We start from the raw sequence: 15005 nt of genomic DNA, 5'->3' as shown, positions 1-15005 counted from the left end.
TTTGAGGCGGAGTCTCGCTCTGTCACCCGGGCTGGAGTGCAGTGGCCAGATCTCAGCTCACTGCAAGCTCCGCCTCCGGGATTTATGCCATTCTCCTGCCTCAGCCTCCCGAGTAGCTGGGACTACAGGCGCCTGCCACCTCGCCCAGCTAGTTTTTGTATTTTTAGTAGAGACGAAGTTTCACCGTGTTAGCCAGGATGGTCTCGATCTCCTGACCTCGTGATCCGCCCGTCTCGGCCTCCCAAAGTGCTGGGATTACAGGCTTGAGCCACCGCGCCCGGCCACTCAGGCTGATCTTAAACTCCCGGGCTCAAGTGATCCTCCCGCCTCGGCCTCCCAAAATGCTGGGATTACAGGTGTGAGCCACTGCATCTGGCTGAAAGACTAAATCTTGATGGAAGATTAAATCTTGTTCCAGAATGCACCCACATCCCTTCCGCGTGTCCTGCTCCACTGCCCTCTTCCTGTCCTCCAGGCCTTGCGGAAGCTGACACTTGGAACAACCTGAGGAGCCTCCCACGTGTCCAGCCATCTGCGGAAGGAACTGACTCTTCTGTCCCGCAGCTCTTCTCCAAAGGAAGCCCCTCCCTAGGCCTTGGACATCGTCCTTCGTCCCTGGGGGAAAGAATGCCTTTGTCCCCTCTCAGATAAACAAACACAGCGGCTAGGACATGTGTAGTGCGAGGTGCAGGAACAGTTCCCCAACCTCAGAGATAGGCCTGACTTCCTCCCGAGGTCACCAGGGACAGCAGGAGCCTGGGACAGCCAGGCCCAGTTAGATGGGGGGACCAAGGGTAGCCCCTTCTGCAGATGGATGAACCGAGGCCCAGAGCAGCGAGCATGCCCATGGAGCCACCAGCTTCCTTGCCTCTTCCCACCCCAACACACACACAAGCTCAGAGCCTCGGGGTTGCACCATGTGGGGGGCACCGTTCACAAGGCGGTGTCGGTATAGGCGCCCCCTGGAGTTTTGAGACACCGCAGCCTGCAGGAACCATGGGCAGACGTCCACACCGCCCCCACGACGCTGGGCCCCCTGTAGACCCTCCTCTGCCCCACCTTCCTCCCCCACCCCCACACTGTCAGATCAGAGCCACGGGAAGCAAGGCCAGCAAGTGTGCAAACCAAGAGCCACGATGGGGAAGTTTATTTTCCAAGAACCATCTAAACACATGGGAGTATTTTTAGCCCCTGGCTCCCATCCGGATGCCGAATCTAAACAGGGGGCCAAAGCGATGGCCCACTGGGGATGGACAGCAACCGGCGGAGATGGGTGGGACAGGGTGCTGCGGCCCTCACCCTACCTGGACACAGATGGCTCAGCTGAAGGTTAGAGCGGGCCAGGGGAGCCAAGGAGTTGCAGGGGAGTGGCCCCAGGTTCCGACAAGCGCCCGGTGCCTCTCTGTGCCTCGGCTTCCTTGTCCATGCTGTGGCAGGGATAACGCCACCCTGATGGGATTGCAGCATGGCCCCCACCTGGCACATGGTAGGCACCCAAAAATGTGCTTCATGCTGTGCTGGGCGCCGGCCAGTGACCCCCTGAGAAGTCAGGTTGTGGGTAAAACCATTAGCCTGCGAGCCTCCCCCTGGCCTGGCCAGCTACAGTGAAGGATTGAAGGCCAGTCTGTGTGTGTGTGTGTGTGTGTGTGTGTGTGTGTGTGTACGCACACACACCCCATGGGGTCACCCACGGGGCATCAGAGATGAATGAAAGGAGGGCTCAGGGGCCAGGCTGGACCCTCTTTGTGAATAAGGGGGTTCTCCTCCCTCACCCTCAGAGGAAACTGTCTCAGAAGCCAGACGAGACTGGGCACAGGGAACTCAGAGCCACCATCCCCAGGGTGGGGTCTGCTGGGGGTGGCGGGGGCCGCACAGAGGGAGTCAATTTACTAACAGGAAACTCTTCATGAACACGCGCATGTTCACAAGAAGGAACTCCATCAGTGAGGGCCTCTGGACGTGGGAGCCGGTGCCCGGAGTGAGCTGCCCACTTCTGCAGTGGCTGGCCCTGGTGATCTGGCTGGGAGTTGAGTGCTGGCAGCACCTGCTCTGGCCTCTGGGCCACAGGGAGGGCAGGCAGGACATGGGAGGTGGCCAGAGCCCCAGACCGTGGACAAGCTGTGCCCGTTCTGGCTCCTGCTGGCCAGGTTTATGATTTGGGGACCAGGGGGACGGGGAGGGTCGAACGCCCTCTGCCTTGGGTTGGAGAGGTCAGGACTTCCTGGTCCTGCTGCCACATTATTCACTAAGGTTGCCTGGAGGGCAGGGATGGGGGTGGGGATAGGGTGCCTTTGGGGAGCAGGGAGGGGCCATTCTGACCTCAGGGCCCTGAGCCTTGAAGGGGCAGCTTAGATTCCCCGCAGTCTGTGTGGGAACCAAAGAACAGGTTCCAGGTTCTGCGTCCACACACCCCCTGCTGACAGGCGGCCTGCGGTTCCCATGGCAACAGCACTACCACCCCTCCCCCACAGCTGCGTGGTCACCAGGGAAGGGAGGGGGGACTTATTTTTGGTCACAAAAGGGAAGAAGTAGGGAAAGGGAGGAGGGAGGGGAGCAGCCGTCTCTCCTCTCCCTGGGCTGACTGGGGGTGGTCAGGGGCACGGGGGGCACGGGGTGGGAGAAGGCTTAGAGACCACCTCCTCCCACCAGCTCCCCTCCCACAGCCAGCAAGGGATTCTAGAACCAGGTGATGGAATCCCTCAGTGCCCTCCTGGCGGGCACGCCTTCCTGTGAGGAAACTGTCTACCTCCGGACTTCCAGCCTGCCTGAGGGGTCCTCATACCCAGCCAGGGAAACCTGGGTCCCCCATTCACTCAGCCAACGCCACTCCAAGGCTCACGAATTCCAAAATCCAGTCATACTCCTGACAGTGAGATCTGAGAGCTGTGGGCCCTCAGTTCCTGGCACCTGGGGCCTGACCTGGCTTGGGGACCGCATGGGTCCCCTTCTTTCCTTCTCATTCTGGTGTCCTGGACCCCCTCTCACCAGCGTCTTCCCAGGTCCTCTCCCTCCACTTCCCTCGGGGCTGCAGGAGGGAAAACAACCCGTCAGAGATAGAGATGTAATCACGGCTGCAGTGGGGACCTTCCTGACAAGTCCCAAGGGACCAGGCCCCACCCCCCCTTGGACACCCCCATGAGCCCTCCCTCATATGTCACTGCTAATCCATCAGCAGATCAGCTCCTGGGCACTGCGGCAGCTTCTGAACTGTCCCTGCGTTCTGCCCTCACCTCTACAGCTCCCCTGCTCCAAACCAATGCCCCCCACCTCGCTCTCCTGCCTCCCCTGTCCCCGCTTCCTCCCCCCTCCCTCTATTTCTCCCGAAGGCGCCCTCCCCACCGCACCTCAACACTTGCAGTCTCCAGAGGCCGCCTTCCCTGGCCTCCTCCCAGCCTCCCCTTCCCCCAGGGCCTCCCACCTTCCCTTCCCTGAATTCTTTTTTTTTTTTCTTCTTTTGAGATGGAGTCTCTCTCTGTCGCCCAGGTTGGAGTGTAGTGGTTCAATCTTGGCTCACTGCAACCTCTGTTTCAATTCTCCTGCCTCAGCCTCCTGAGTAGCTGTATTACGGGTACCTGCCACCGCGCCGAGCTAATTTTTGTATTTTTAGTAGAGACCGTGTTTCGCCATGTTGGCCAGGTTGGTCTCAAACCCCTGACCTCAGGTGATCTGCCCGCCTTGCTTCCCAAAGTGCTGGAATTACAGGCATGAGCCACTGTGCCCGGCTCCCTGCCCTGAATTCTCTTTCTCCCATGCACTCTCTGCCTCCCGATCTGTTAGGCAACGCATCTGCTTCATTTATGGGCTGTCTCTCCACTGGACTGTGAACTCCAGGGGGGCAGGCATTTTTGTCTTTTATTCTCTGCCATATCCCCAGTGCCTAGAGCATAAATGCTCAATAAATATTTGAGCAAACAAATGAACTTCCTGTCGCCCACCTTGCCTAGGCCATCCCCACACAGGACACCCTTTCACCTCTAGCACGGGGAGAACACACAGGGCTGGGGTTGCCTCCATGCAGTCGGCTCTGCCCTAGTCCCACTATGTGGCCTCCAGCCAGCTGAGCAGCCTCTTCTCTCTCACTCTGTGGCCCAGGCTGGAGTGCAGTGGCGCAATCTCAGCTCACTGCAACCTTCACCTTCTGGGTTCAAGCAATCCTCCTGCCTCAGCCTCCTGAGTAGCTGGGACTACAGGTGTGCACCACCACACCTGGTTACTTTTTGTATTTTTTATAGAGACAGGGCTTCACCATGTTGCCTAGGCTGGTCTTGAACTCCAGGGCTCAAGTGATTCACCTGCCTCTGCCTCGAAACATGCTGGGATTACAGGCGTGAATCACCATGCCCGGCCCCAGCCTCTTCTTTCTTAGCCTCAGTTTCCCCCTCTATATGATGAAGAGATTAGATTGGAACTCCTCTAGCTTCCACTGTGATGAAACTCCAGGATGTCTTCAGCATCTCTCCAAGGTCCAGATCCCGGTAGAAGGGAGTGGGGTGTGGACACAGAATTCACAGAGAATGAGAGTGGGGACACCTGGTGGTACCTGCTCGGGAGAAATCTTCTGGCCTTAAAGCCCCCGCCCTGGAACAGGGGTGGGTGGAGGGGGACAGGGTGGGGTAGTTGTGGAAAGCTAAAAACACACTTGAGAAAGGTTTCTCCAAAAATATGTCCATATTTTAATCATGCCTAAAGTCCCACCTGGGAAGCCTAAGGACTGGAAGCCCAGGACTTGGAGAGCTGAGGCATGGAAGAGGCTGTGTGCAGAAGTGAGCCATCATCGCAGGAAGCTGGCCAGCAGGTGGGCCAGTGTGGGGCCCAGCAGGGCAGGCAGGACCCAGGGCAGCAGCTGACCCGGGGCCCCAGACCTGAGCACCACGCGCTGCCCCAGCCGCTGCAGGGGCCTGACATTGTCCGTCATGTTCAGTTTCTGGTCCTTGTCGTAGTACAGCTTCTGAGAGAATGCCAGGATCTGCGAAAGTGACGGGCTCAGCGGATGGGGGCAGGGGGAGCTGCACTCCCTGCCGTGTGACCTCAGGCAGGCACCTCGTCCTGACCTGGGAGCCCTCATTAGGAAAGAGGGGCTCTGAACCCCTGGCTCTCAAGGTGGTCGTGACGATGATAAGAATAGGGGATGTAAATGAGGTGCGTGGCATAGGTGAGGGCTAAGCGCCCATTGGCTTCCTTTCACTCACACCCCAGGGGGCCAGCAATGCCTGCTTCTCTTGTCACTCTTACTACAGGACAGTGGCTCTCAAACTTGAGCATGCATTAGCATCAGCTGGAAGGCGGGCTTGTTGGGCCCCATAGGCCTGGGCTCCACCACCAGAGCTCCTAATTCAGTAGCTCTGAGGATTAGCATTTCTAGCAATTCCCCCGGTGATGATGTTGACTCCACTGGTCCAGGGGCCGCACTTTGAGAACCACTGTTTTGGAATGGAAGTAGTGCAAGGGCAGACATTTGGGCCCGCTGGACTCACTGCTGTCTCTCCAGAGCCTCCTTCATTGTAGAAACCCCAGCACCATTTTCTGAATGATTCCACCTTCCCCTGCCTCCCGTCTAGCCCCCCAGTTTGGTGATGGAACGGCTCAGGCCTTTCTTGCCTGTCTTCAGTGAATGTCCATGATTAACAATGGACTTCAGTTCCCTGGGCTCCCCACCCATATCCTTCTCAGGGCAGACAGAGGGATAATTTCTGGGGAGCCAGGCAGTGGGAGTCTGTGCCCTACCCCGGGCCCTGTGCACCTGTTCTCTGTGAAGCTGAATAGGCTCCTGAAACACAGTCCAGACGACCTTCTCATCGCAGGTCGGTGTGGTGAGAGAGCCCAGGTAGCGGAAGTAGTGCCTCAGTTTCTCCTCCTTGGGGAGCAAGTCCAGCAGGCTGCTCTCTGCCATCGTGGTGTTCATCTCTGGGGTGGGGGCAAAGGACACCGTCAGTGAGGGTGGGAGAAGGAGCCCCACTTCCCCTGCACTCTGAGAGCCCAGCTCCCCGCACACCCACTCCTTCCTTTGTGGGAGGAATCCCCTCCTCACCCCACGCCGTTCTCCCCAGTCCTGACTCACCAGGTTTGGGGATATTAGACAGTGCCTCCACCAGTGGCCGGAAGCCCTTGTTCTCCTGGGGTGCAGCCTGGAAAGGGAGGGAAGGGTCTTGAGAGTCTGCAGGGAGCCAGTGGTGGTGGCCAGTTCATTCTCCTGATCTGGGGACGGAAGGCCAGGTAGCTTCTGGGATTGAGGCTCTGGGCTCCCCACCGGGCCCAGGAACATGCAACCCTAGAAACAGAGGCGGAGTTGGAGTCTCCCCACCCCCTCCTGCTTCGCTGGAGTCCCAGGTCTCTGGATCCTGGAAGAAGCTCTCAGCCCCAGGTTCCCTGGGAGGTGAGGAATGGGAGTCCCACCTCCACCAGAAAGGCCAGCACCGCGATCTCATCTTCAGGGTCCTGGGCCTCTTTCACGTTCCTCAATGTCCCCTTCTCTTTCTCATGTACTATGTGCACCTGGTGGGGGTGGAGGGGTGAAGAGGCAACCTACGAAGGACCTGGACTACCCTGCTCGCCCAAGGCAGGTGCACACCCAGAGCCCAGACAATGTCCCGGTCTGGAAGGGGCCCTCACCTCCATGGCAAAGTGTTCCCCATCCAGGCTGTGCTCGGAGCCCTTATCTAGAAAGTTGGACCAGTGCAGATGCAACTGTGTGGCCTGGTACCGGGCGGGCAGTCCTCCTCCAGAAATGCTGGCCTTGTTCCCCAGCAACATCATCACTGGGGGCACAGAAGGGGCAGAGCCCTCGAACCGGCCTCCCTCAGCCTCTTCCAGGCCCTCATCCCAGCTTCACCCAGATGGGACATTCTCTCCTGCCTCCCACCCTTCATGGGCTCTGGTCCTGGACTGCAGGGGTGGGGCGGGGTGGGACAGCCCTGGACCTTTCCCTGGCCTCCTCCTTGGCCTCCCTGCCTGTCTCCCCCTCTCCTGCACCCTCCACTGCCCCAAACTGCAGCTCTGGCCTGGTGCCTCCTCTGCGTCCACCTCCTCTGTGGTGCCCTGGCGTCCTCGGGGTAATGTCCAAACTCCTCAGGCCTGCGTGACCTGCCCCTGGGTCCCAGCCCAGCTGCCCCTGGGCCTTGCTTGGGCTCCGCCTGGGTTCACTCTCTGTTCTTCATCCACACAGAGCTCCTGGCAGTTCTCCGAACGTGCTGAGCTGTTTCATGCCTCCGCAGCTTTGCCCATGTCCTTCTTCCTGGAACGCTTCCTTCCCCCCATCCCAGACTGGTCTGACGAAAGTACCGAAAACATACTAGAGTGTTCTCTCCTCTCGAAAGCTGTCCTCCCCCATAGGATTTTCAGCCCTCTCGCAGCACAGATGGGCCTGAGCCTGGCATGCCCTCCCAGGAGAAGCCCTGTCCTCTCAGTCCTCGGGGAGCTCGGGTGCCCAGGCCTGCCCGGGGCCTCCGTCCAGCCCACCTGAGTGCCCGTTATTTTGGACCGTCCACGTTTGCTTCTTATCGTAGCCGGAGAAGGAGAAGCGTCCCAGTTTTTTGTCCACCTTTGCCTTTCTGGTGACGATGTTGATGGGGGACTGGCGGTCCTTCTGGCAGTTTCCACCCCACTTGCCTGGTACTGAGCAGGGAGATAGGGTGGATTGCGAGTGTGCCAGGGGTGCCTGGCACCAAAGTGTAGCCCCCACCGCCCCCACTGAAGTCAGGCCCACCCACTCAGTTCCCACACGGCAACGCTTTGAGGTGGCCTGAAGGCTGTGCTTCAGGGATGCTCAGCTCAGAACTCCGCCCTCACCCTCCCTGGGCCTTCCTCCTCCTCCTCCTCCACAGACACACAGGCAAGCTTGGGGAGTCTACCCTGGTGTGGGACAAGGTGGGAACAGGGTTGCCAACTGTTGACTGTGAGCTCCAGGGTAGGGCGACTTCATGAGGTGGTGCACATCACCCTCCAAGCCCTGGGTTTCCCAAACGTAAAATGGGAACTGCGGAGATAATCTGCTTCCCTGGGATGCCAGAGAGTTTAAAGGAGATGGATGGAGAGGGCTTTGGAAGCAATGGAGTGGGACTCCCTGGGGGGTTTCTGATGAAGGGCGCTGAGTATCATCTGAGGAATGGGAGGGAGAGGAGTAGCCCTGGAGGAGCTGGTTCCCCGAACCCTGGTGACCCCAACACCAGGAGGGCCAGGGTCAGGAGCGGGCGCACTGCTCAGTCACCAAAACACAGCAGACTGCAGGGTTTGCATTCGAATTGATCAGCATTCGAATAAAAGCATAAAGGACCATCGTTCAGGCCCCCTGCAAGGGGTGTCACTGGGATAGAACCAACTCCCCGTTTTGTTATGGGAAACAGCAAAATGCCTTTCCTCCTTTAATGCTGCTGCCAATTCATTCCACAAGGAATATGCCCTCTCGGTGACAGCAGGTGCCAGTGAAGACTCAGGCCACTCTACACTCCCTGGTCCCTGAGCACCAGGACAGGAGAGAGTGAGTGTGTGTTTGTGTGTGTGAGTGTGAGAGTGTGGGTTTGTGTGTGTGTGAGTGTGTGCACGTGTGTGAGTGTGTGCTTGTGTGTGTGTGTGTGTGTGTGTGCGTTTGCTGGGAACTGATATCTGCCTGGGAGGCCACCATCACCCCTCACCTTCCCACCCTTCTGGGGTCTCCATTTCGGCCTGTGTGGTGCCCACCATGCAAAAACAGCAGTTCCCCGGACTGGCTGTACTCACCCAAGCAGGTGTCGTTGGAGGAACTGGCTTGACTTTCGTAGCACCAGTGTGACTCTGGAGCAGAGAGGAAAGGTGTGAAGTGTGCGTGTGTGTGTCCTGTTGCTCCCACACACAGGAGGATTAGAGGCTGGGCCTACCCCTGGGGTTGGAGCCCTCCCTTGAGCTGGGATGGAGTGTTCCTGGCAGTAGGATTGAGGACCTAGGGAAACTCAATCGAAAACTAAGCAGGGCTGATCAACAGGTCAGCTGGTGTAGGGCTCTGTTCCCCAGGTGGGGCCAGGCCAAGCAGCCACCGGCCCTCCAGGGAACCCCTGTGAGGCCACTCAGCTCTAACGTGGGGCTGGCCTGGATATTTCATTCCTTGGTCACCAGCCGCCTCCTCCCTGCTTACCTCCCCCACTCCAAACCTGGAAGGGAGACTCTGGTGAGAGGGGAAGAGGAGGACTCAGCCCAGCCTCCGCTCCTGGGACAATAGATTCAGGTTCAGCCGGGCAGCCTTCCCAGATCCGAGATGAGGGAGGAGATTAGGCGGTCCCTCCCCAGAATGCCTCCCCGCCTCCCCCCCGACCCTACCCCACTGTGTGTTACTAAGATCCCTTCTTGGCTAGCGTCTCACAACTCCCGCTGGGAGGAAAGCAGCCAGGCTTTCTCCCCTGCCCCCCAACCCCACAGTCCTGGTCTTTGGGGCCAGGCTGCGGGCTCTGCCTCAGAGCAATAGAAACCAGCATCTCTGAAAAAAAGGCTGCAACTCAAATGTCCCACATGGATGCAAGATGCTAATAAGAGGGGAAAGTGCATGCAGGGCAGAAGGGCCTCTGGGAACCCTCTGTACTTCCTGCTGATTTTTTATGTGAGCCTAAAATTGCTTTAAAAATAAAGTCTATTAACTTTTTTTTAAGGTTGCACCAGCAGGGCGAACAGAACATCTCATCCAGAGCTTGGAATTCTGGCTGAGCCGCTCAGGGGCCTTAGATGGGTTTGGGGGCAAGCCCCTTAAGCTCTCTGAGCCTCAGTTGTATCATCTGTAATATGAGACAAACATACCCACCTCATAGGGCCGTGGGGAGGATTAAATGAGGTTTCAGGCAGCTTGGCACTTGGTAAAATCCCATCGACAACTCCTTCCTTCCCCCTCACCCCCACCCCCGTGCCTCCTTTTGGGAGCAGATGGCCAAAGCCAAGGAGGGGCAGAGAGAGGAGAGAAATGAAATGACTTGGAAAGAACTCAGGATGAGGAAATTCCTAAGAAAAGCACGGTTCCCACTCAGTCAAAGCTGAGGCCTCTGAGCTCATCCGCCCGCTCCCTTCTTGCCTGGGCTGCCTCCACAATCCCATCTCCTTGTAGTCTAAGCCAGGGCCGAGTCCCTGGAATGGGGACAGGATGGGGAAGGAGCCATGAGGGAGCATCCCCGGGAAAACTGGCCACGAAGAGCCACTTTGGGCTTTGGAGTTTCCCAGCCCTGATCACTGCGTCTCCTGTTCTGCTGGCATCACCTTTTTCAGAGTTGCAGTGTTTTCCCCCTGAAGGTCCATCCCCAGCCCCGGGCAGGGCTCTGCTATCCCTGGGAGTTGCTGCACTTGGGCTACCCCCATGTGGGTGGATTCTACAGAGGGCAGTGGCCACTCGCCACCCAAGCCCCAGCAGCAGTGGGGCAGAGCTCTGAAACCTCCAGCTCCCGCTCTGCCTTTGCTCAGTCTCCACAGGAGAGTTATCGGACATTCCAAGCCCCACAATCTTCCCCTGACAGAAGGCGTGTTACAGGAAAGGGGTCCCGACCCAGATCCCGAGAGGGTTCGTGGATCTCACACAAGAAAGAATTCAGGGCGAGTCTGCGGTGCAAAGGAAAAGAAATTTTATTAAGAAAGTACAGTGGTGACTGTCGCCTTCACACAGGTGAACTCGGAAGACAAAGGTGCTTTGGCTAAGCTGGTGGAAGCTATCAGGACCAATTACAATGACAGATACGATGAGATCTGCTGTCACTGGGGCGGCAATGTCCTGGGTCCCAAGTCTGTGGCTCATATCGCCAAGCTCCAAAAGGCAAAGGCTAAAGAACTTGCCACTAAACTGGGTTAAATGTACACTGTTGAGTTTTCTGTACGTAAAAATAATTAAAATACAAATTTTCCTTAAAAACAAAAAGAAAAAGTACAGTGGTGAAAGGACAGCTACTCCATAGACAGAGTAGGACATTCCCAAAAGTCAGAGAAGGAACACGTCCGATGGGTTGAATACATGGGGACGTGCTCTGCTACAGGGGTTTGTGATACAGGATTAATTTTCTTAATTACTATATTATGCAAGAATCGATATTGTTATTATTGAGATGGCGTCTCGCTCTGTTGCCCAGCCTGGAGGGCAGTGGTGCGATCTTGGCTCACTGCAACCTCCGCCTCCCAGTTTCAAGCAATTCTCCTGCCTCAGTCTCCTGAGTAGCTGGGATTACAGGCATGTACCACCATGCCCAGTTAATTTTTGTATTTTTAGTAGAGACAGGGTTTCACCATGTTGGCCAGGCTGGTCTCGAACTCCTGACCTCAAATGATCCACCCTCCTCAGCCTCCCAAAGTGCTGGGATTACAGGTGTGAGCCACCGTGCCCGGCCGATATTATTATTTTTAAAGCAAAATTAGGAGTGCCTTTGGTCTCCATATATCGGGGTGTCTGGACCTTCCCAAGTCTGGGTCTGTGTCGTAAACATTATTAATTTGTTCCATTAACCATAAACATCTAGAGGCTAGAAATGTCTGACTTTCTGAGAATGCAACCCAGCAAATTCCGGCCTCATTTTCCTAGCCCTCACCCAAAATGGAGTCACTCTGGTTCAAACGCCTCTGACAGGCGCAGCCACCAAATTCCCAGTGCTGGTGACTGAGGAGATAATAAATCAGAGGGCATTTGCACCACGACAGTTCCTTGCCATAATCCTCCCATGTCCCCACCCGAAGAGGTCTTGAAGGCAGAAGGGGTTTTGAAAGTTGGGCTGGCCTCTCCTCTGACGAGGCCACAGGGGCAGCCGTTCCAGGAGAAGCCTTCCTCGAGCCAGTGTCCCCAAGAGCCAGCTGTGAAGGGTCGAACCCCCTGTAACTCGCCTCACAGCCTCCCTGGGGCACATCTGGCCCAGGCTTAGCTTTTCTTAGGAATTTGGTCTTCCCTTGTTCTGGCCGCAGCTCCTAGGTTTGTAGTGGTGACCGCTGATCCACTGTCTTAATCATGGAGACTTTTGACCTGCTTGGCTGAACGTGCTTTTAACTACCTTCTTCAGGAAGCAGAAGCCAGGAAAACATCATGGTGGTGAAGTCAGGGCCAGGGGTCCGGTCCGTGTCCGTGGAGTGAGGGTGGGGTACTGGTGGCAGGAGCATCCACCACTCAGGTTCTTCTCCTCGTTGAATGAGAGGGCCACCCTTGCAGATAAGTACCAGCCCACTGACTGAGGTCACTCTGAAGAGGGCCTGGGAAGGAGAGGGACTACCTACCCATAGGTCTCAGTGTCCAGTGCCGCATCCTACCTAGTCCATCCACCCTGACCACAGGTTAGAGACTGAGAGCCGGTCGCCTGTCACCCAGCTACTGCCCCCCACTCTGACTGACCTGCCACCCCTCCCCCTTGTTTCAAGATGGCTGAGGAAACGTCTCTAATGGACCTTGCTCACCCCACCTCCCCCTCTGAGGGACACGGGATAATCCTGAAAAACAGCTCAGCACAACCCAAGTGTGTCCTGGGCAAAGTCTCAGCAGCTCCCGACCAGGGGTCTGGGGCTCTGAAGGGGACCAAATATCCTCTCCCGTCCTCCTGTCTCAAAGGACAGAGATGCTCTGGGGGTCTCCATATGCAACCTGGTCCCTTCTCAGCTTGAGTCCCCCATGGGATGAATGGAAGGCAGGTCCCAGTCAGAAAGCCTTGGCACTAAAGGAGATCACAGCTTGTGTGAGGGATGAGCTGAGACACATTCCTGACACTGGCCCCAGGCTTGGGGGAGAGCTCCATAAACGTGGTATATGGAGCACCGGCCACGTGCTGCACAGGCACTGCACTAAGCACTTAAATCCATTATTTTATTCGAACCCTTAAAACCCCTGAAGTCAGAATGACTACACCTGTTTTGCAAATGGGAAAGGAAGTGACTTACCCAAGACCACACAGCTACAAAGCAACCGAACTGCAAAGCATTTCTCTTTCTACTGTCTAGCTGCTTAGTAGGTTTCCAGTGTCTAACCCTACAAATAAAAGTTTTCACATTCTGCTTTTTCTCTTTCTTCCCCCAGGGGCCTGGAGGAGAGGCTGCAAGATGCCACTCCATCCTCTACAACAGCTCAGCCAGTCCCTGCTGCAAAGGGCACACGCTGGCTCCTCTGTGCGGAGGACAGCTTCACCCCTCACTCGGCGGCTTTGAGGGTGGAGCACCTAACTTAGGAGAGGAGGTTTCAGCCTGCGTGGACCCTAAGAACCATCCGAGGGGTGGCTGGGCTGAAAACTGGCAGATGGGGTCTTCTGGTGATGGGGTCTGGGGTTGCAAAGAAGGTGCCTCCAGGATCGGATCTCTGTGCCCAGCCGCTTGAAGCGCCTTTAGCGCCTTATCAAACATTAACATGCCTTTCCTGCCACCTCCCACCTAGAGGAATAATTAAGAGCTCAGCTTCACCATTAATCTTTAAACGAAAATCACCCTGTCCGGAAAGACCGGCTCCGCAGAGGCCTCGGGGCTCCGGGACCCCCGCCCCGCCCCACCCCACCAGGCTCCCAATTCAGCTGGGGGCTGGGGAGGCCAGGGGAGCTTGCGACCCTCAGGGGGAAGGAACCTAGGTGGGAAGGGCGACTCCCAGGACCCTGCCACACCGCCCTTGCTCTGGCCGCGGGGCAGTCGCCCAACGCTGAGTCCCAGCAGGACGGACGGAAACCCACGGACAGACGGAGGACGCTGGGTGAGAAAACAAGGCTTGCGTTGAGGCCGGTCTGAGAAGCATCCTTTTTTCTTCTTCTTCTTCTTTTTGAGACGGTGCGGCAGGCTGGAGTGCAGTGGCGTGATCTCACTGCAACTTTCAGCTCCTAGGTTCAAGCATTCTCCTGTCTCAGCCTCCCGAGTAGCTGGGATTACAGGCGTGTGCCAGCACGCCTGGCTAATGTTTGTATTTTTGGTAGAGATGGGGTTTCACCATATTGGCCAGGCTGGTCTCGAACTCCTGAGCTCAGGTGATCCACCCGCCTCTGCCTCCCAAAGTGCTTGGATTACAGGCGGGAACACCCGCTCCCAGCCTGGGAAGCATCCTTATCGGGGACTCCCAACTCGTCTTGCCCCGGGACGCCGGCCACGCGCACACCCTCACCGCGTACACGCGTGCACACGCTCCCCCGGCCGCCGCGGACACGCGTGTGCACACACAAGCTCGCGCGCTGCTCGGTCCTCCCGCACCCTCGCGGTCCCCGGCGCACACGCAACCCGGGACCCACGCGCCGCCAACGCGCACAGGCAGCCCGCGGGGAGACTGCGGGGCGGGAGCTGGGGGCACGGAGGGGGCCGCCGAGGGGCACCTGGGGCCGGAGCCCGGGAGCTCACCTGCAGGGGCCGATGGCCGCGCCGCGGACAGGGCCAGGAGCACCAGCAGCATCCGCATCTTGCGCGACAGCAAAGAGGCCTCCGGGCCGGGGGTCGCGCACCGAGAAGGCCGCCGCGGGTGCAGCGATCCTGCCGGCCTGCGTTTTATAGCGGAGCAGCAACGGGAGGGAGCCCCGACAGCTGGACGCGGGAGGCGGCTCCTCCCACTGGCAGGGCCTGCCCTCCCCTCCCCTCCCCACCTTCCCCCTGTCCTTCATCTGAAATCCTCCGCTCTCCCTGTCCCGGCCCCGACCTGCCACCTCTTGCCCTGTGCGCGAGGCCCCCTCACCCACTCCGCGTCCTCTCCACTCAGAAGCGGCGCCCTGCCCCTCCCCCATCCTACTCCTGGTCCCTGGTTTGGGAACAGGGACGCGACACCACAAAGTGCTTGACCCACACAAGGATGAGTGCCCCGACGATGACTTCGATCATTTTGGCGCCACCCCTGCGCAGTGGTCTTGAATGGGAATGGCCTTGGGATGGGGGTGGCGGTGGAGATAGCCTCGAAGAGATGAGAGGCTGAGGGACGTGTGATGCCGTTTGTTGAAACAGTGGCCGCAGAGAGCCTCTCTTTTCTCTCCCAGGCAGTGGTCATTGATTCTCTCTCTGGGTCTCATCTCTTCCATTTCCTCCCAGGCTGCTCCAAACTTAATTTCTAAGTAGACCAAAGACCTTTCTTCAAACACAGAGCAAAGCTG

The 15005-nt window shown here is 57.6% G+C and overlaps 1 protein-coding gene across 2 annotated transcripts; it reads right to left on the bottom strand.

Annotated features, from left to right (window-relative positions):
* Positions 1-4649: 4649 nt before the first annotated feature.
* Positions 4650-14418, bottom strand: CA4 (carbonic anhydrase 4). Of its 2 annotated transcripts, XM_023203978.2 has the most exons (8): positions 14269-14418; positions 8713-8766; positions 7456-7611; positions 6610-6755; positions 6394-6492; positions 6059-6125; positions 5741-5904; positions 4650-4966 (listed from the first exon to the last, which is right to left on the bottom strand). In XM_023203978.2, exons 1-8 carry the CDS (start codon positions 14324-14326, stop codon positions 4772-4774), a joined length of 939 nt encoding a protein of 312 aa, XP_023059746.1. In that variant the 5' UTR covers positions 14327-14418; the 3' UTR covers positions 4650-4771. The 2 variants fall into 2 exon arrangements, with proteins under 2 accessions (XP_023059746.1, XP_023059747.1); XM_023203979.2 differs by lacking the exon at positions 6394-6492.
* Between the last annotated feature and the right edge of the window lie 587 nt (positions 14419-15005).

Source organism: Piliocolobus tephrosceles, chromosome 16 (assembly GCF_002776525.5).
Source record: "Piliocolobus tephrosceles isolate RC106 chromosome 16, ASM277652v3, whole genome shotgun sequence".
NCBI classification, from domain to species: Eukaryota; Metazoa; Chordata; class Mammalia; order Primates; family Cercopithecidae; genus Piliocolobus; species Piliocolobus tephrosceles.
This window is presented reverse-complemented; position numbering and strand designations above follow the sequence as displayed.